Source organism: Strix aluco, chromosome Z (assembly GCF_031877795.1).
Source record: "Strix aluco isolate bStrAlu1 chromosome Z, bStrAlu1.hap1, whole genome shotgun sequence".
Taxonomy (NCBI): domain Eukaryota; kingdom Metazoa; phylum Chordata; class Aves; order Strigiformes; family Strigidae; genus Strix; species Strix aluco.
Genome location: NC_133971.1, coordinates 52849365 through 52870925, shown reverse-complemented (window position 1 = coordinate 52870925; position 21561 = coordinate 52849365). Strand labels below are relative to the sequence as shown.

The 21561-nt window shown below is 45.0% G+C and overlaps 1 protein-coding gene across 2 annotated transcripts in view; it reads left to right on the top strand.

Moving 5' to 3' along the window:
* The first annotated feature begins 9544 nt into the window (after positions 1-9544).
* The window catches only part of WDR36 (WD repeat domain 36), a 35657-nt gene continuing 23640 nt past the window's right edge, over positions 9545-21561 (top strand). Inside the window, exons 1-8 of one of the 2 annotated variants that reach the window (XM_074811735.1) lie at positions 9545-9844; positions 9932-10000; positions 12689-12716; positions 16429-16529; positions 17022-17139; positions 18028-18160; positions 19873-19927; positions 20751-20883. In XM_074811735.1, the coding sequence (XP_074667836.1) occupies positions 9644-9844; positions 9932-10000; positions 12689-12716; positions 16429-16529; positions 17022-17139; positions 18028-18160; positions 19873-19927; positions 20751-20883 (838 nt within the window). In that variant the 5' untranslated portion in view covers positions 9545-9643. Of the gene's footprint in view, positions 9845-9931; positions 10001-11148; positions 11486-12688; positions 12717-16428; positions 16530-17021; positions 17140-18027; positions 18161-19872; positions 19928-20750; positions 20884-21561 lie in introns of those variants that run through there. The other variant, XM_074811736.1, reaches the window with a different exon arrangement.

Sequence of the window (21561 nt, the reverse complement as noted above, 5' to 3'; positions counted from 1 at the left end):
CCCTACCACCAAAGAGCAATTCCCAGTAAGGCATCCCACATCTCCTGTGCCATGGGGAAGGAGACAGAAAAAATCCCCATCATTTTTCTTTCCTCCACCTACGACCTCCCTCTTTTCCACTTCATTCTGAGTGAAACAGCACCCTCACTGTGACAGCAGAGGATGTAAGTTTACTCAGCAGTTAGTTACTTAGGGGCGTTTGTTACATGGCCATCCTTCAGGCTGCATTGCAGTCAGTCAGTACTGTGCTGTCGTTTGGCTCCTGTCATGCTTCCCATGGGATGAGGTTTCTGTCTCCTGAAGGGAAGAACCTTCCCTTTAGCACTGCTTAAGCACAAATCTAAATTCAAAGTCTCATTTTCCTGTCCATCCCACTTACTTCACACCCTGCTTTGAATGCTGGGCACCTCTGCCCTGCAGCTCTCAAGACTATGCACACACCTCAGCTCTTCTTTGCCTGAGCTCAGTGTTCACCCCCTCTGCCAAATTAAACTTGTCTTGTGTTCAAGCTCTGTTTCGATGCCTCTACCACATGCTATGTTTCCTAATCACACAGAACTCATGTGAGAAGTGTTTTGCTTCAGTCAAGTCATGACTGCAACTGACCCACACCAGCAGCAGGTCTGAACTGGTGCTTCTGGCTTGGGAACGGGTGTGAAAACCCTTATTACTTTTCTGCTCATGCCATCTGTTAGCACTAGCCCTCTGTCCTTCACCCAGCCTGGCTTGTGTTAACAGATAGCATGAGCAGAAAAGTAAGAGGAACATTAAAGATAGAGAGATGGAAGACATTTGGATTATCTGAAAGCAGGCTTTTGGAGGGAGTAAGAAGGGGTGGCAGCAGGGTTGAGAGAGCACATGGCTGCCTGTGGCCAGGCTGGGACTTGGGGAGTAGCTTGGGGCCGTCAGGCAGGTACTGCATGGAGATGTGGTGCATACCCAGGGATCAACAGGGACATGAAACTTCAAACAGGATGTAATATGTGAAAAACATGAAAGGGATATATGCACATTTCACCTCGACTCCAGCTTTGTTAACCTCACACAAGCTACAGGTTACCTTATCCAATGTAATATTCTGGTGGGGCGGTTCTGGCAGGAGGCAAAAGCTCAATTTCCAGGCTCCATCTCCCCCAGGAGTGATGCCAAAGAAGCCGTCATGTCTGAAGAGGAAGCAGCAGCTCCTTGCATCATTGCCCTGTGCTCCAGGGTGCGTGGGAAATGCTGATGCCCTCCCCAGGTGCAGGACAAGCAGCCTGCCTCTCTCTGCTGTTGGGCTGGCGAGGGAGGGAAGGAGCCATGAACGCAAGAACAAATAAATGAACAGATATGCTTTCAGTGCAGGTATTCCTCCAGCTCTTTCAGGCTGACAAGTAGGGCAGCCCAAAACAGTGTCCTGTAAGGTGCTGACATGTGTTGTAGCTTTCCTGGGCTGTCTTGAGACCAAGGGTCATTTGCAGCAATTTGATGCAAACCCAAGGCCATGAGATGCAAGGAGTCCTTGACATTATTTCAGATGTTATTAAGGAAGACTTCTGGGTGGAGGGCTTCCTATAGGAAGTGAGTATGCCTGGGATATGCAACAACTGAGCAGCAACACTGAGGATTACAGTTCTGGGTGAAGATACTTTAAACCATGAGTAAAGTGAGAGTTAGACATCCCCTTGGTTCTAGTTAGCAGGAATTTCCATTTGTTTTCCATGGGGCTGTATTACATCTGTCCCTTACTTGACAATCTTTCCTGGAAAAATATAACTCAGCATTATTTACATAGAGCAGATTTCTGGCACAATGCTCTTTTTGAGAGTAGGGGGAGAGAAAATTCAGCTAAATGCCAGGTTCCTTTAATAAAAAATAAAGCATATTGTAGCTGGGTACGAAACTGATCAGGCAATTATGAAGAAGCTTAATTTTGTTCATTTCTGCAGCCCTAGAAATACAACAGATTAATCCTGTTTTGATCTGAACCTTCCAGTACTGGCTATTTCTGCTTCAAATTTTTACCGAATCAGCCCAAAGGCACAAGCTTGTCCACACTGCACTTCAGTCAGAAACACCAAGACAAGAAGACGTTTTGTAGCAAGCTGTTTGTAACATTAAGGTTATGTTCCTCCTAATAGTGAGTATGATATCTCAGTATTATTACTGCTTAATTTAGAGCTTCTCATTCAGTCATGTGTGATTTAAATCAATTACTAACTTTACTAATACTTGTGAGAAAAAAAATCTTAATAATGTCTTTTTTTCTTTAGAGTACCCTTTAATTACACTGATAATGTTAAATTCATAGCAGTGTTTGTCTCGTTATATTCCTGTTAAACAGTGTGCAACTGAAATGTTCAGAAGCGTTTTATAAAATTGTCATTGCATAAAGTTAAACCAAGCCACAAAGTGCATGGAAGAGGAAATATAGGAGAAGGAACAGGCTACTGTTGTTTTTTTAAAGACTATCAGTTGTGTATCAGAAAAATGAAATGTTATTTAGCAATCAAAGTTTCCAGTTGGATATATATCATTCTTCAGCTTCTCCAGAAGCTGTGGATTCAGTGACTGATCAAGGACAAGGATGTCCTTTCAGTTTCACTGCTTTCAACAGTGGTGAGACTGACTTTCTCAAGAATTCAGAGTTTTTGATTCACCTTGTTGAATAAGGGCCTCAGGGTTTCTCCCTTGATAAACCATGTGAATAATCCAACTAGGTTTCTACTGAAATAATTCTTGGATGAGACAAACATCAGATATTTGGTAAAATATTTCAAACATAGGGAACTGGTGTTTCCTGATCTTTGCTAGCTGGAAAATCTTTGAACAACCTAGCTAAATGTGGTGGATTCGAAGCTAGAGTTTGAAGGAAAAATGACTGAGGAGTAAAAGGTCGGTTGAGTTTCCTAACTCTGCTTTGGTGATTTAAAAAAGTTTTTCTGATATGGTCAGGCATAACCAGTTGTAATGACAGCCAGTGGATATCCAATGCTGATGTAAGGCAGTGTGCTGGGTTTGTCTGTGTGGTGGGAGTTTTTGGTAGTGAGGGAGGGGGCTACAGCAGTGGCCCCTTCTGAGAAGCTTCTCAAAGCTCCCCCAGCTCCAAGCCAGACCCACCTCTGGCCAAAGCCAAGCCAATTAGCAATGGTTGCCATGCCTCTGCAATAATGTATTTAAGGAGGGGAATCTGGGAGGAGGAGGTCGAATTTTGAGGAGAAGTTTTGAGGAGGACACCTATGCAAAACCGAGGTCAGTGGAAGAAAAGGAGGAGGAAGCGGGGGAGATGTGGCTTTGCAGAGACTCCCTTACAGCCCATGGTGAGATGGCAGTGCCCTCCCTTGCCACCCATGGAGGTCCACAGTGGAACAAATGCTGACCTGCAGCCTGTGGACATCCCCATGCTGGAGCAGGTGACTGTGCCTGAAGGAGGCTGAGACTCTATGAGAAGAAGCCCCCAGTGTTGTAGTTCAGCACTGGGAGGATTGTAACATGTGGGGGGAACCCATGCTGGAGCATCTCCTGAAAAGCTGCAGCCCATGGGAAGGACTCATGCCAGAGAAATTTCATGGAGGACTGTCTCCTCTGAGAGGGACATCATGCTGGAGCAGGGGAAGAATGTGAGGAGTCCTCCTGCTGAGGAGGAATAAACAGTGGGACTGACTGCACCCCCCACTCCCTGCCCCCTGCACCGCTGGGAGTTGAGCAGGCAGTGAAATCAGGAGCAAAACTAAGCCTGGGAAGAAGGGAGGGCTAAGGGAATGTGTTTTTAAGATGTGGTAATGCTTCTAACTGTCCTACTCTGTCTATTAAGTGTTGTTGTTGTTAGTGTCTGAATTAAATTGATGTTCTTTTTCTTCCCCTAATGAGCCTGTCTTTTGCTCATGACTGTAATGGGTGAGCCACCCCTCCTTGTCCTCATCTTGCTTTCTGAGCCTTTTGCTTTATTTTCTCCTTCCCATTCCTGAGGGGGGAAGGGGTGAGTGAGCAGCTGCATGGTGCTCAGTTGTCTTCTGGACTCAAACCACTACAGGCAGGTTCATTATACTGCAGCAGCATGCCAAGAGTTATTTCATTACCAGTTTGAAGTGATGTCTTCCGTTTGCTCAGATTTTGCATGCACACTGGACTTGACTGAAGTATTTCCACATGCTTCTTTTCAATTTCTCCTCAAACACTACATTTCAAAGTGTAGGGACAATAAGTAACAGTATATTAAATTTGAGAGTGAAGAATAGCAGAGTTAAACTGGAGCACTACTGAAATAAAGGGGTAAAAAAGATGGCAGCACTCTTATAATGACCATTCATTAAGTCGGGAAAAGCAAGCTACACTTCAAAGAAAGTTAAACATGTTAATAAGGTACAAACAGGCAAGACTAAAGTATCTGAACAACCTTAACTCAGATAAGATGAGAATCCCCCAAATCATGACATGGTTACAATTCTGGTATTTTCGCATTTGTGGACCAGAGTAGATGCAACTGAAGTCTTAAGACATTTGTTTATAACTTCTCATGGGATCTCAAAAGATGAGGAGTAGGAGAAAGCAAGGGAGGCGTTTGACATCAGGTAGACTCTTCTCTAGCCAGGAAAGATAAAAGCTTACAAGTAAGCATTTAAGGGTGAATTTGGAAATGGTTGAAAATGGATAAGAACAGAAGGGTAAAAGACTTAGGGTCTGATATTGGAGATGTGGAAGCAGGAGATGCTTGTACAGGTGAAATGGAGATCGCAAGACAACAGGGGATGTCTAGTCAGCAGCTACCCAAATAAATACCATCATCACAGCCTATTAGATCAAAAGGATTAGATCTTTTTACAATAATGTGGACATACTCCTATGCTTTGCCGACAGGTCTTTTGATCTCTGGGGGAAGCTGAGAAGTATCAAAGGCAACAACTGCTACACTCTCTCAGAGCTGTTTTGTAAGTTGCCAGTCACCAGCCAACCTCAGGCACTCCTGACAGCGATACACACACCTCTTCCAAGTGGCATGTGGAGGTCATCACCAGCATTCAGCTGCTGCTTTTGTTCAAGAAGGTAATCTAAACACATGTAGGGACAACTAGCCAGGCTTGTGTGTCTGGGATCAGGAAGAAAAGTGTCCAGACATCAGATGGGAATGTGGAAAAAAATGTGGCCAACACACTGAATTTCCATTATGTTGGAAATTATGATACTTCAAAAAAAATTTTACATCATTTTCTGAAATAAAATTGTTTTAACAAAAACATATGAAAAAATGTGAGGTCTTTGCACTTTTACCCCCATGCTCTATGTGGGGGTTTCTTGATGGTAGCATAGGGCATTTTTGCTTAGCTAGCTTGGTGCTAGCTTAGCTAGCTGGTCACCAGCAGTTAGATGGTGATGGGCACCACGGACGTGTGCAGTACCTTCTGCACCTGTGGAGTGGCCAGCAGGGAACTCTTCAGCCACAGCCTGATCCATGAAAACAGAAACCTGAGCAGTGTTTGCCCAGACAGATGGAGGATCTTCTGCATATGTGGCTGCTGGGAAGGGTGGGCATGTCACAGACAGGCTGCGTGCATCTGCCATGCCCCAGGGCAGCCTGTGCCGGGCACTGAGGCTGTGACATACACCATGCATGTCCTCAACCACGGATTCACTTCCTTCCCACTCCCCCAGCTTCCCTCAGGTTATCACTGTCTCCCCCCACCTCTCCTTTCCAAGTACATAATTTCATAATTTAAGAAATTCCCAAATCCTACATATCCAACATATAATTATGTTAAACATCCTGGATATGACATCATTTCTGTAGCAGGGAGGTATTTTAGGAAGTAATATATTGCTCATGTGTACTAAAAAAAAGCGTAAGGTTTGCCTTTCAGCTGCATGTAGCAGGGTGTAACAATAAAAAATTGGCTCAGCGAATACAAGTCAAACTAACAAATTATAATGCCAGTAACATAATAATATTGATCAGAAATGTCTACGAAAGACAGTGACTTCTTGGCTTCAAACTCTTCCTCTCCCACTGAGGGCTGGCAGCAGTCCCACCCACACAGATACCATCTCAACCTGCAGCAAAATAGCAAAAGCTATTTCTCAATCCCATCTTTCTGCTGCTCAAGCACAGTCATAAATATGAGGCCTTCAAGACAAGAAGAAAGCAGGAATTAGGGAAGAAAGTAGAAGTGCTGGAAGTATAAAGCTCGATCAGAAAAAATGCCTCTTGTCACAAGTTATTTCTCTTAAAGGAAACTACTTTCAAATCCCTCAAATCTGGCCAACAGATCAGGTTCAAAAGCTACTGTCAGGAGTGAGGCCACAGCATTCTTATAGCTGCAGCAAATAAGAAAAGTTTTGAATTGCTATAGCTGTAAAAATGGACAGATTTTTCAAAATTCCTCCCCCCCCCCTCCCCCCCGACTTTCTGGTACATATGTCAGTAATTGAGCCTGTACCTCTGAAGAAGTTAAAGTAGAAAACAAACCTTAAAACTTATTCATAATAATTTTCCATTTCTGAGGTTACTGCTGGGTAGAAATTATAGACTGTTAAAATTGTTGACAGATACCATTTGTTCACAGAACTTTTCACACACAAAAAATGTGAGAAAAAAAAAAAGGAAGTGAATTCCTTTTTTCCTAACATTCATTTGAATTTACTTGCAAGCATGTTTTAAATGTCAAATTGTCTTCTATAGCCATATGCATTTCTGTTTCCTTTAAAAAACACCTGCTTCATTTGCTGATCTGATTATACCTCCACTGTCTGCTGCCACTTTGTCCTACTGCTAACTTCAGAGACACAGCTTCAGAAATAAAAGCATGTGCATATTAACAGTGATGGAAAAGAATTTCAACCTAGTGTTATCTGCATTAAAACAAGTTGTAGCCTTTACCTATCTATACACAGGATTACTATGTCCTGTTTAGCAAGGACAAATAAACACCTTTATTTAACTATTTACAAGGTTGTTGTGTCCTGTTCAGTAAAGACAAATGAACAATGGAAAGTAAAAAATAACGTGTTCCTGCTCCTGTGTTACACTGAATTCATGGCAGGAACAGGTTTTTTGTCTGTTACGCTGCTCTTTTTCAGGAATACAATAAAACTCACCTGAAGTGACTTCCTTTATGCTAGGGTGCACCTCTGTTTATGCAGCTGTAAAACTAGAAACTGAAAAGTATGTGGAAGAATTGTATTTTTATTAACTTGCTAACTTTTATGAAGTCCATTAACAATTTCAGACAAAAAAAAAAAATCCAGAGAAAGATGAAGGCACACGGCTTTGCAAGTTAAGAAAACCTCAAGAGTTTCTGGAATATGAGAACAAGACGTCCTTTAGGAAACTGGGATTGTGGTGGTTGTTTGGCAACACTGTGCGAGTGATGAAGGGAAGCACCCTGATAAGACTCTCTCAAGTGCTAAGGGGTGCCCGAGATCGGCTAAAGCTCAGCGCACCTGCTTTGCATCTGCATCTCAATTAGGGCAATAGGTTTTAAAGAATCGATTTTAAAACGTCGGGTTTGACTAGAGTTAGATTTATATCCACACACAGACAGGGTCAAAGGACTGATGCTACACTTTGAACCAGACGCGAAGCCTGAGGAGCGCCGCACCCCGCCCCGTTCTGCACCTCCCGGGCTGGGGCCTGGCACCTTCCGCCGTCCCGCTCCGAGCCCCGGGCCGGGCAGCAGGCAGCACCCGGCGAGGCTGCGAGGAGAAGGACAGGAAGACAGAAAGAAAGAAGGGAAATCCGGGAGGGGGGCGGGGGAGAACCCACTTAAGCGGACAGGCACGCAGTATTGACTAATCTGCTTTGGCTCGTCCCCCGCGCGGCTGGCCAAAAAAGCCCTTTCTTTCGCGACGGTGGCAGTCCTCCTGGGTTTCCCTAATGACTCATGCCGGAGAAGGGTTCCCCGAAAACGAACGTGAACTTTCTCTGAAACTGAGCCGAGGCTGGGCTTAAAGTGTCCGCAGCCATTCCCTCAACGGGACGAGAGGCACGGCTAGGTGCGGCTCAGCTGGGCTCGGCTCAGCAGTGCGAGCCCCGTGCAACCTGACCCGTCACGCCCCGAGGGCCGCGCCGCCCCGGTCGGGGCTTCCGCAAAGCGGCTCCCGGGGCACTTTCCGTGAACGACTTTCGCGGGACCAGGGAACACCCGGTGGGGAGGGCGGCAGAGGCGTCGATGCCGGCCGGCTTCCGAGAAGGGGCTCCGGAGGCTCCTCGGGACGAGGGAGGCAGAGGGGTCATGCCGCCTCTCGCCGGCCTCCACCGCATCCCGCTCGCCAGTGCCAGGGGAAGCCTGGCCTCCGACGTCCTGAGCATCCCGGTCCCCAGTGTCCGGGACAGCCGGCTGCCCTCTCAGCTAGACAGACTGTCCCCACGGCAGAGCAAGTGCCCCTCGTCTGCACTCTATGCAGCCTGTGAAAGTGAAGGTGCTCTCCGGGGAAAGTAGTTTGTAAGGTAAAGTGTTCATTTTTGAGAGAAAATAAAGTTGTAGGCGGCACAGGGAAATTACCATACTCTCCACCCGGTCCCGCGTTAGCGCGTTAAAACGATGCACTGGAGATGCCCCTACGACCTCAGTGTGGAGGGTGTGAGCGTCCGTATCTGGGCAGTCCATCTGTAGGTGCCCTGAAGCTTTTTGTCTCGCCTTTGAAAGAAAAATGCGTGTTACTGCAATAGCCCACGATGGAGGTGGACCCCACGCACTCATGGGGAGGGCTATTCGCACTTGTTTCACGTAAAATTGGCTGTGTGGAGTTTTTTGTTTTCTTTTGTCTTGTGTTTGGATGCTGCGTTTGATTATTATTCATTATTCCGGTTTTCTTTTCGAATCAGTGACATAACTTCAAGTCTGAATAATTATTATTTACAGTTCTGGAAAGAGGTTCATGAGACGTCCAAATGAGCCCCGGTTATGGAATTGGAAACCTTCATTTCCGTAGGCGTACAGGTACATATATGAAGCCAGCAACGATCTGAAGCCCAGCAGGAGAAAAACAACGTGTAACGAGACCATGGATAATCACAAGGGTAACCAACCAGTTTTTCTAGTGCTCCCGAAGCACCGTCATCCCTCTCTTCAGATCTGTCCTCCGTGCCTTGTCGGGTCACGTAGCGGTGCGGGAGAATTAACCTTTGGCTTTTTCTTACACAGTCTTTTGTGGCTTGATCATCTTTCTTCAGATCGCCGACTTACCGCGGGGATCCACCTACAATTTCAGCCTCTGTAACCACGACGAGATACAAGAGGATCTCCTAAACGTTTTGGATCCAAACATGACCGTTAAACAAGAGGTTGGTGGTTTCTCTGGTGGCATCGGAGGGAAACTGTCGGGACGGCACTGCCTCCACGATTTTACCCTTGACCGCCGGCAGCTACTTTCTGAAAATCTCGATTAGCAAACCGGGAGTTGGCTAGTTTAGGAAACCAGTGCCTGTGAAACAGGACGGGGAAGTTATGTCCTACTCTCCTCCGGCGACCTTCCTAAAATGTGCTTCGCTGAAGCTGGGACTGGCAGGGACGGAGAGCAGGAGCCCGGGCGGCTGCTGCCAGAGCGCTACCCGACTCTTCCCGGCGCCTTACAGACCCGTAGGACTGAAAGTCGCTTTGTGTAATGCTTCACCGACGCTGAAGATGGTGTCACGGTTGCAAAGGTGATAAGTGGTTCAGAAGCTACGCGGATGGTTCACACGCGCAGCCGACGCTTAGCGGAAAGATCAGCCGGCGGCTTTGGGGGCGGCGCACCGTGCGAGCAGCCCTGCTGCTCTCTCGGGCGGAGCAGCCCAGAGCCGGCTGCCCCGCACGGCCGCCCCCCAAGTCCCGCAGCCGCGCGGCCCCGGGATGGAAGGGGGCCGGGGGGCGGGAGGCAGCGCGCCGGAGCGGTAGGGACGTCTATAAGGCAGCCTGGCAGCCGGCGACGCCAGGGGCCATGGCTTTAATGAGCATCCCCTGTTGTTATTTCCCTCCAGGAGCTACAACTCGATTTTCACACCTGCGAGGACGCGCCCTCCCCGCCGGCGGGCCCGCAGCAGTCTGAGGTTCGCCCGGGTGCACGCATCCCCCGGCGGCTAGGTGGCATTCCCTTTCCATGAAAAAAAAAAAAAAAAAAAAAAAAAAAAAAAAAAAAAGAAGGGAGGGGGAGAAAGGGGAAAAAGGGGGAAGGAAGGGAAGGGGGGGAAGAGGGGAAAAGGAGGGAGAAGGGAAAAAAGGGGGGAAAAGGGAAAAAAGGGGGACAGCGGGGAGAAGGGAGCGGAGATGGGGAGTGCGGCGGGAAAAGGGGTGGATGGATAATCTTTTTTTAAGGATGCGCGGGGGCGCGCGGAAGGGAAAGGGGGTTGAGGGCTGACGGCTCCGGCGGGGCCGTGACCGGCCGTCTGCCCGCAGGGCTCCCGGCGGGCGGCGCGAGCGGGCCGGCTGCTGGAGTGCGTCCTGGAGAGAGCGTGGGGCTGCGGCCAGCGGCCACCGCTGTGGCGCAGCACCCTCTCCGTCCTGCAGCGGCACTGCCCCGGCTACCGGCCGCCACAGGTGGGTGCGGGACCGAGGCCGGGGCGTCGGGGCAGCCCTGCCGCGGGGAGCCCCGGGGGCAGCGCCGGGAGCTCCGCCGCGGCCGGCGGCGGGACGCCGACGCGTGTGCGGTGGCAGGCCGCTGCCGGGGAGGCGAGCCCAGCCCCGTGCGACGAGAGCAAGGCTCGGGAGCTGATGGCGGTGTGGAGAAGCTACATGAATTTGGGATAGGTGGCTTTTGGCGGGTGGCATATTTTTTTCCCACACCACCGGACTTTGCTGAATATTTATTGTCCGCCGTGTAGCCATCGCAACGAAATCATCCTGCGGGATATTTTTAAAATATATATAATTTATTAAAAAAACCAAACCAAACAAACACCATCGGAAGTACAGAGGTTGTTCGCGCGAGTGGCCAGAACGTCCCGTGGTCCCACCCCCGCCGGGATGCGCCGCGGGAGGCCGCTTCGCCCAGCTCTCTGCTGCCTCGCCGCGCACGCGGCGGGGCTGCCCCACACCCGAGCCGAAGCCCGGCCTGGTGCTTGGTGAGGGGAAAGCGGGGTGGGGAGAAGAAGAATAAAAGGAAAAAAACGAGCAATGGTGGCTGTGGGGAGTATTCGTAGGGGCGTTCGCGGGTGACGGCCCTCTGCGTGGTCTAGCGGCCGCCGCGGAGCCCGCCGGTTGGCGGCGCTGACACTTCCCTCCGCGCCTCGCCGGGCAAACCCGCGTCCGGAGCGTGGCGGCGGAGCAGCGTCGCCGCCGGCGGAGCGCGGTGCCGCCCCGGTAGCGGAACTGGGGCCGCCGCGGGGAGTGCCGGGAGGACTGGCCGGAAGCGGGAGGGCGGAAGTTTCCGGCGGGCGCGCGTGGGAGAGATGGCGCGTGAGGGTGGCGGGCTCTTCGCGGGCTTCCGCGTGCTCGGCCGTTTCAGCGGCCACGTTCCACACGTCCTGCGCTACCACGGCCGCCACCGCGAGTTCTACCTGGCTGCCGCTGTCGGGCGCAGCGTCCACACGTACAACGTGAGTACGCGGCCCCTGGCCCCCCTCTCCTTTCCTCGGCCTCCTTCCCGCGCTGGGCGGCCGGGCCGCCCCGCCGCTGGCTGGTGTAGGGCCCGGGGGAGGCCGGGGCCCCGTGGGGCCACCCGTGCGGGCCCGAGGCCGGGCCGGGCCGCCGCCACTCTCCGCCCCCCAAGCCCCGGCCTTACTGTCCACAGGCGGTACGTGTGAGGAGGGCCGTGGCGCCCCGATAGCGGGCCTCGGCGGCAATCGGGGCTGCTCGCCGGCGGGTGGCTGGGAGGAAGGGAGACTGCTGGTCAAACAGGCCGGGACGGGCTTGTTTAGCCGTGTGGGGCAGCCCCGGTGGGTTTCTTTGTGCCCTGGCGGGTGCAGTAAAGCCCATCTATCGAGTGGAGGAACAGCCAACTGCTGAAGCTTTTCCTTTGTTGCTAGATAAAGCAAAGCTCACCTGCAGTTTGGATAGCTGCAGTTTAACGTTTGAGGGCTACAATTTCTGGGGGCAGTCCATTAGGCCACGTTAAAAGTTCACCTGTACAGAAACAGGTGAGCATAATTCAGTTCTGTAAGATGAAAGCTTGTGATATTGAGTCACTTCTTCCTGTATGATGCAAGCACTTTCAGTGTACAGAAACAGCAACAAACCAGAACTGAATAGAGGGTTTATAGTGAACAGCAGAGTGCAGACAGCATAGATCTTCCAGTGCCTTTGTGGTGGTCTTTTAGTGTTCACTCTTGTCAATCTTCCCCACAGACATTGAACCAAACTAGTAATGATCATCACTGGGAAAAGATGACTGTTAATGAAGCAAATTCTCTGTGAACAAGGGTAGATAATAACATAGTGTGGTTGTAGTGGAAATAAAGTAGAAGCAGAGATAATGTGAAAACAAATTTGCTCAAGCTCTGCAAGGTATCTAAACGTGTGCTTAGTTTTCTGTGCGTTAGGGTAAAGTATATCAAGAAGCACAGCTTACTGTTGCTGAATGGTTGTCTTTTGGCAAATACACTGTCCCATTCCTTTTGACCTGCTATCTGTGGGTTTTCCTGTAAATGCTGTTGTAAACTAAGATGAATAATTTTTCTGTCTTGTGAGGCATGCAAATCCATTATCTCATTTAGGTTGGTTCCTAGAATTTTTAATTTCTCTTTACAGCAAATTCATTGCAACCAATCACTAAAAATGCCTTTTTAACATTTTCATTGCAGGTGAAGAAGCTTGGTATTGTTGCTGTGAGTAAGTATGCACAGATTGTTCATTCCCGGTTGTTTGGTTTTTAACACATCTGACATTGGCACTTGATTCTTGACTCAGAAATAGAAAATTAATTGTTTGTACTGATATATATACCGAAATATGTTGAAAAGAGCGTCAGAAACATGGGATATCAATTTGGAAATAAGAGTGCTGTTGCAGCTGTAACTTAGTTCTCTTAGGGATATACCTTGTGAACCTTCTGTTTTTGTCATCTTGTTTTTCCAAGAACATCACTAGGCCTTAAGGAGTGAGCAGTGAATAAAGCTGTTAATTCCAGATCCCTCTTTTGGTTGTTTTTGTGATTACTAGAAGGCTGTGTTGTAGAAGGAAAATCATTACAGGGACAGGGCAGGTGTGGATGGGACTAAAAGTCTTCAGGGAGTGTTAAAAATTGGCGGACTGCTGGATATGAATCGATGGCTTGACATCCAGTTGGCAGTTGGTAACAAAGCGTAGCACCCTAGGTGTTGACAGCAAGGCCAGTGTTGTTCAGCATCTTCACCAACAGCCTGGGTGATGAGGCGGTATGCACTCTTAGTAAAAATTTGCAGACAATACTATGTTAGGAGTAGTTGCTGACATCCAGAATGGCAGAGCTTCAGTCCAGGGAGGTGTTGCAAAATGTTAGGTGTGGGCCTAAAGGAACATTGCCAAGTTCAGCAAGGGCAAGTGCAGAATCCTGCACCTGGGACAGAACAAGCTGGGAACTGACTGACTGCATAGCATCCTGCTGAAAGGGAGCCGGGGCTGTGCTGGTGCCAGGTTGAACATGGACCAACAATGCAGTAACCGAATAAGGCAGGCCGTGTACTGAGCCACATTAGGAACACGGCCATCGGATCAGGGAAAGCTGTTATTCTCCTGTACTTCATGCTGGTGAGATCATACCTGGACTGTGATACTACTCAGTGTGGTTCTTCCCCTCCCACTGCTCCCCTTTCAGGAGGGATACTGAGGAACTGGAGGGTGTCAGTGGCCAACAGCACACAGTATGAGAAGAGACATTGGAGTAACTGGATTTGTTTGGTCTGGCAAAGGGAAAAATACAGGGCGACCTAGAGGCAGCCTGTTACCTGAAGGGCAGTTACAAAGATGGCAGAGCTGAATTTGTGGTGGTATTGGTAAACAGAGTAACAGGGGGCAAAAGTCACAGGTTACAGCATGAAGGGGTTACAGTGGAGGTTAGGAAAAATGGTCTTGACTAAGAGGAGATTGTAGTTCAGTGTAGAACTTGAGTGATCTTCTTCCCCAGAAGTTTTCAAGACTCAGCTGGGCACTCTAGCACTGGTGATAATCCACCTTTGGGAGCTGCTGAGTGGAGAGGCTGAACTAAATGATGCGGTCCAGAGGGACCTTGACAAGCTTGAGAGCTGGGCCCATGCAAACCTCATGAAGTTCAACAAGGCCAAGTGCAAGGTCCTGCACATAGGTTGGGGCAATCCCAAGCATAAATACAGGCTGGGCAATGAGTGGATTGAGAGCAGCCCTGAGGAGAAGGACTTGGGAGTAGTAGTGGATGGAAAACTGACTGTGAGCCAGCAATGTTCACTTGCATCCCAGAAAGCCAACTGTATCCTGGACTGCATCAAGAGAAGTGTGACCAGCAGGTCGAGGGAGGTTATTCTCCCCTCCTACTCTGCTCTCATGAGACCCCACCTGCAGTACTGTGTCCAGCTCTGGGGCCCGCAACATAAGGACATAGACCTGCTCGAGCAGGTCCAGAGGAGGCCACAAAGATGATCAGGGCCCGAAGCACCTCCCTTATGAGGACAGGCTGAGAGAGTTGGGGTTGTTCAGCCTAGAAGAGAGGAGGCTCTGGGGAGGCCTTATAGCAGCCTTCCAGTACTTAAAGGGGGTACAGGAAAGATGGGGAGGGACTCTTTATCAGGGAGTGTAGTGATAGGACAGGGGTAATGGTTTTGAACTGAAAGAGGGTAGATTTAGATTAGCTACAAGGAAGAAATTCTTTATTGTGAGGCAGGTGAGACACTGGAACAGGTTGCCTAGAGAAGCTGTGGCTGCCCCTCCCTGGAAGTGTTGAAGGCCAGGTTGGACGGGGCTTTGAGCAACCTGGTCTAGTGGAAGGTTGTCCCTGCCTAAGGAGGGAGGTTAGAACTAGATGATCTTTAAGATCCCTTCCAACCCAAATCATTCTGATCCTGTGATTTCCGAAGGTGCGTTTCAGTCAACATTTAGATGATCCAGTGAAATGGACACTGTCTTGAAAAGTAGGTTTTTTGCTTCTGTATACCAAGTTTTTACACAGTCCTCATAAGCAAAATATTTCTCATTAACAGAGCACTTACAAACTTGAGAATAAGTAACTCAACACAACTGGGACTAGATTTCGAAGATCATCAGTGAACAGTTAAAGCTGTAGATGCATTAATGTAACTTCTGTTTTCAACTTACAAAATTGTAAAAACATTGCATATTCTGTGAAATCCTTTTCAGTGAGCTACATCTTCTTACAGACATAATAATTTAAGCTTTTTGAGAAATTGAGGTGTGTACATACAAAGTTGGGATTGAAAAAGGTAAACAATGTGCCTCTGTGCAGTGTTGCTGGTTTATTGATGTTATGTGGTTGGTGCTCTCAGTTTTTTAATTGCGGTGTGCTTACAACTGTCTTGGCCTAAGCAGACTCGCATACAGCTCATGTGGAATACTAGGTATCTGTAACCTGATTGTAGGCCTAAGTCACTTCAGAGGTGGTATGGGAAGATGTCTAATGTGCTCAAACAAATGAAACTTCTCATAAAGTGCAACCTTTTTTATTTCTTAGCTTAGTTCCTTGCATTGAAGCTGTGCTGCAGTACAGCAAAGGGTACAGGATTATTTGTGTTGGATAATTCAGAACACAAAGCAACATTGTAGAGAAGGCTGCTGTGTGATCATGTAAGTTTGTATTGTAGGCACGCTCCCACAGTGACTGATTTTTGATCTGATATTTCTCTGTACAGTTGTTAAGTGCTGTGATTTGCATTTTTATTTTTCCCTAGACTGAGAATATTTTTCCCTAAAGTACTTTCTTAGTTTTCTGCCATTTGGGACCGCACCAGCAACTTCTCAGTGTGGTCTGGACCTTTCACTCTTTTACAATTGGAGCTAGTAAAGTAACAGATCACAATAGTAAATACTCTTTCTGAACCTGTCACAGGGTGGGGAGTGAGATGTATTCTTAGAGCAGTAAATTCCTGGTGTCTTTAGCTGTAATCAGGAAATGGGTGCGGGAGTCACTAGCTTCCAGATCTGCAGAATGGCTTAACCTAATAGGCATTGCTAATACTGAGACTGATTTATCATCATTTATCATCTGCATTTCCAGTCCAGTGGGCTGTGGGACTCTGGCAATCCACAGAAGTCTTATGTTGAGATAACTTCTTTATAAGCCCTCATGAAGCTAGTGTGTGCCTTAACTTACAGTGATAATTCAGTAATGTATTATTAAGTGTTTTTCAAAAGAACCACCTTGTAATCTATTAATCTGATGTTACTTACATTATTGTTACTGGTGTGCTGTTACTTATGTTAATATTTGCATTCATCTAAAATGTGTGCATTTCTCTAAGAAATTCAACAGAACATTCAACAGGAGAGCTTTCTTGTGGGGCACCATGCTAAATCAATAGGCTTTCTCTTTTGTTATGAATCTGAAACTTGTTGAACTTTTCTTCTGTTTGATTAACAGGTAATGCTTTGCCACAAGACATTACATGTTTGGCAGCAGACCGCATGTTGATATTTGCTTCATACGACAATATTCTCCATGCTTTTGCCAGGAACAAAGAGGTTTTTATTAGTTTACTTATTGCTTAGTAATACAAAACAGTTGTGTAGTGTTTGTGTTTTCAAGACAGTTAATTTTCTACAAATGTCTGTTTCCGTAGATGTTTAGTACCTTCAGTTTTAAGGAAAAAAAAATGTAGAAGGAGGAATAAAAAGCTTAAAATAAGAGAATAAGTGCAAATTCTGTGATGGCTCACTTGTGGTTTATGTATTAATAATTAAATAGTTAGATAAAGAGAAAAAATATTTTTTAATTCATATAAATTAAATTAAGTAAAATTAAGATAAATAATTAAAAATATTTACTTAAAATATTTTTGCTAACACTTTTAAATATCAGAGAAAATTATGTATCTTCCACTTAAAGTTGTGTGGCCTTTCCATGTATTTTATTTAAACTTGTTGCTGACGTGTTAGCTGTCCTCAAGTGTTATGTTAACATGATATGCTACTTGAGTTGCTTATATTGAAAACATTTCTATTTTGAAATTATAGGTGGTTCATACGTATGGAGGTCACAAGGCAAGGATACACCTTCTGCAGCCTTTTGGTGATCATGTCATCTCTGTGGATGTTGACAACATTCTTATTGTTTGGAATATACAATCAGAAGGTGAGAGACACTTTATTTTTGTTACTGCTTTATAGGACAGCATTGTTAAACATTCAGTAATTTTTTAAAAAGGGTTTTTTTAATGCACATGTTCAGAAGTAGTTTATTCTTAAAAAAGAAAAAAATGCTTAAATTGCACTGCTACTGAAATGGTAATCTGAAGTCCTGATCCTGCAGTAATTTTTCATCAGTGGATCCTGCATCATATGCAGTGACCCATAAGGTTCCATATAGGTGTAAAGAGATACACTTCTATGGAAATTGCATTTTAGTGTTCCATTTTCTGGTAGAGACTATGGTACAGCAGCTTTGGCACTATCCTTGAAATCCTGTAGTTCCTTGATACTTACTAGTCTGAGTAAGGCTGAATTCTTAGGAATAATCTTTTGATTGTGTCAGCATCTTCTCTATATGTAAGGTGCCTAATGAAATCCTGCTTCAGTGCACTAAAGTTTTTTCTTTAGAAAGCATTCTTACTGGTGTGACCAGTGTCATACCCTGGATGCTGGGTCTCGAAAGTGGCCACAGGCAGACTTTAGAGATTTGAAGTTGCTATAACAAACAAAAGGCATGCTAATCAGATGAGGTGTTTTGCTCAGGCAGGAGCAAGAATCCTTCAGAAAGATATAAATCACTGCAGTTTTGCCAGCATTGTTGTGTTAGGTAGGCTTATAGGGAAAAAATATACCTTCAAGCCAACAGATGTTATAATGTAAACAAGTTTAGTCTGTCCTGTTACGCTAAAGGTAATCCTTTAATGCAAGAAACACCAGTTATGGGATTTGTACAGAGTAAACATCAGTTCTGCCTTTACATTTGCCAAGGAATGACAAGCCTGCAGATTTGTAGGGGTAGCCACCCTAATGCTGTTTCTTACTTTTTTTGCAGAGGAGTATCTTCAAGTGGATTTTGATAAGGCCACTTTTGCAGTTTCTGCAATTCTGCATCCCAGCACCTATTTGAATAAAATTCTTCTTGGGAGTGAACAAGGGAGCTTGCAACTATGGAATATAAGATCCAAGTAAGATTCTTATTAACTTGGATATACTTCATGCTCCAAGTAGTTTCATATGCAACTAATAATACTTCTAAGTACAGTAGGTTTTGATCATGGAATCTTTTACTGAGTCCTTTGGCACAAGTTTTCAGTTGGTCTATCTCCAGGAAGAAAGAATGCTGCTGCTCCCTGTATGCTGATGCCTTTCAAGTTGCGTGTTGTTTACTCTCCCTGCAAAATGGCAGGGATTGTTCAGGATTTTTTTTTTAATTACACAGGTTTTTTTGTTTGTTTTTTTTTTTTTTTTTAATTTCTTGGAATCACATAGCTTTTCCATGAAAATAATTAAAATAATAGTAAATGCATGTTCAGGCCTTCTGCCTCCCTTCTTCCAAGCTTAATTTTTCAGTTGTTGTGGGTCCAAGGAGTTCTGGCAGGTAGTGTGAAGGTAGTTACTAGCATTTGATCCTTATACTCAAATAAGAGATGTGCAGACATGTAGCTGTCTCTGAGCATGTCCCAGTAGAGCACTGTATGCAATGGCAGTATTTCATGCCTACCATGATCAACTGCTTTTCTAACTCGTGAAAGTTACAGCTACAGTGAACTTCCCTGCATGTTAACGTACATACTTCAAATACATTTTAAGTCAGCTTGCATAGTTCTGTGTTTTATTCTCATAATTACTGTATACTTTCAGTGCTATTACGGCTAATTTTTTTGTTTCATATTGTAATCTTTTGGAGATACTGTATATGCTATATAAATCAGGAAATAGGAGTAACCTAAAAATACAGAGAAATAAATGTCTCTACTTAGTAGTACTCTTATGTCTCTTCAATGCCTGTCCCAGCAACTGAGATGCAATGCGTCCTAGGTGACAAAAAGTTCTTAGATGACTTAGTTTGACTTTTAATTTGTCTTTTAATTGTGTAAAAACTGGTGGGGCTGCTACTGCTCTTTTAGCAATGTCAGTGGGTTAAGTAATTTTTATTTTTGACTGTTCCCTACATGGAATATTTTGTAGATAGCTATGGCCACAAGTAGACAAAAAACTAAATTGGAAGAACTGAGGGGAAAGTTTGATGTTTGATGGTCTCTGACAAGAAAGCAAAGTGAGAGGTGGTAACACATGGCTGCAAGCAGTCTTTTAAAAACGAATGACAACTTATATCTGTGATGACGGAATAATTTTTTAATCATGTCTGTTCTTAAATACTGTCTTCATAATTTCACCTTTAATACGTACTGTGTGACTGCCTTGTCCTGCCTCACATTTTGGCTGTTACCATTTCTGAAAGAAACAAGATGGGGTGTGCTTGTAATATGTGTTAGTGTTTTCATTTAGGGAAGTTACTCTGCAAATGAAGGATTTGTTCTTATTAGCAGTTTGACCAAAACTGGCTTTTCTGTTGGTGTTAAGAATTCTGAAGAGGTGTGTTCAGAGCAGAAATGCATGGGGAGAAGCTGGCATAGAAGGGGTCTTCTTCCCTATTCATGTGACGTAATTATGTCACCTTTGAGGTATTAATGCCTGACACTAACTTTTTCAGTAAAAATTAACCATAAGTTTTATTCTTAACTTTATTTATTAGTATCACAGCTTTGTTTTTCTTTTAACTGATTTATAGTGCCAGAAAGCTGATGTACTTTTCTGTGTAAGTGCATATAAAGCTTTTGTTGTGGAAAGTTCCCAAGAGTTAATTGATTTATGGGGTTTTTTGTTTGTTTTCCAGCAAACTGTTATACTCATTTCCAGGATGGCATTTAGCAGTCACAACTCTTGAGCAAGTTAGTATCTTTGGTATCTTATTTTCTTACATAACTGGTCAAAAATAGCAGACAAAATACTGTTGTTTAAAATTACAGCAATAAAGATGACTTGTATTCTCAGGTAATTTTAATAATCCTCTCTTGAGCATTTTAGGCATTGAGAAGAGGTAGACTTGAAGGTTTATTATCTGCCCTTCCTCTAGTCCTAGTTCTGTTGCATTTAGTTTCTTAGTTGTTCTGTGTTCGTCATGTCCATAGTATTTATTCACTGAGTGATGTAATGAATTCACAGAAAGAGTTTGTTTGCAAGATGCATGCGTATCATGTAACTTCTCTTTCACTGGTAGCTTTTTGCTAAATTTATTTTGCTTTGGCGGTTAATAAAATGTAGATTTTGCTTATTAAAGAAAAGATTTTGTAATTGTATTTGCTGTATCTTTGTAGATATAAAAATTAATTAAAACTTTTTGGTAGCATTGATGACAGCTTTGAAAATGGTCTACAGTTGTCCTGGATAAAACTTGTAAATATGGGGGGGTGTGGTAGGATGTATAATGGTCTACCACAACTACTGAACACTTAAAGTGAGGTGTTTTGCTGGAAACAGAATTGTTTCATCCAAGGGAGACTGAGCACAGAATCTTGCATCTCATTTTTTTTGTTTAGATTTATCAGATGTTCAGTTGTGCATTTAAGGTAATATAGATAGAAGATCTCATGCGAGATGACTTATTTACTTTTTATCCTGGACTTAGATACATTGTTTTCTATGTATTGGTATTAGTAGTGTAGCAACAAGCTTTTCCTTTTTCATTTCAGTTGCTGTTCAATTTTCTTGCAGGCTCCAGCAGTGGATGTTGTTGCAGTCGGTCTTGTATCTGGTCATATCATTGTACATAATATTAAGTTTGATGAAACTTTGATGAAATTTCAACAAGACTGGGGTCCCATCACAGCAATATCTTTTCGTACAGGTAAATCTTAGCATTGTTAGTGAAGATATGTATAAGATCACTAAAACTAAGTGGAATGTAGGAAAAAACGTTTTGATAAAGCATTTCGGAATCAAAATTTGGGCTGAGAGTTTTAGATTTCAAATGCTGCAGATAATATAGAAAAGTTACCAGTAACTAAGGGAGATTATGCATCTTTATCATACTGGCTGTTTTATAGCATCTTCTTGTGTACTGACTCAGTGCACAGGAATTGTGACATACAGTACTTCTTTTTCAAGGAAAAGTAAGTCAGTTTGTATTTACAATGTGCCAGGAGCTAACACAGTACAGAGTTCTCAGAGTTAGTGCAGAGTAGTCAGTAAACTGTAAGTTAGTATCCAAACCTACTTCTCAGTAGCATCTTCCCCCTCCAAAACAAAGTTAGAATGATAATAGTTGGGTGGCTACTGATTGCATGGTACTGGGGGAACACTGTTTATATTCACAGGGTTTGGTTTTTTTACCTAACAAGAATGTACTGATTATGAAAGCTAGTTACTTCAATGTTGATGCTGCCTACAGAGCTTTTGATACTGAATCTAATCGCTCATTTGAATAGACAAATTTGCAGATCTTAACATAGTATAGATTGATGTAGACCCTGTTGAGGAAGAATGCCACTGGAGAGACTTGTGGAAAGACTTGTGAGAAGTGGAA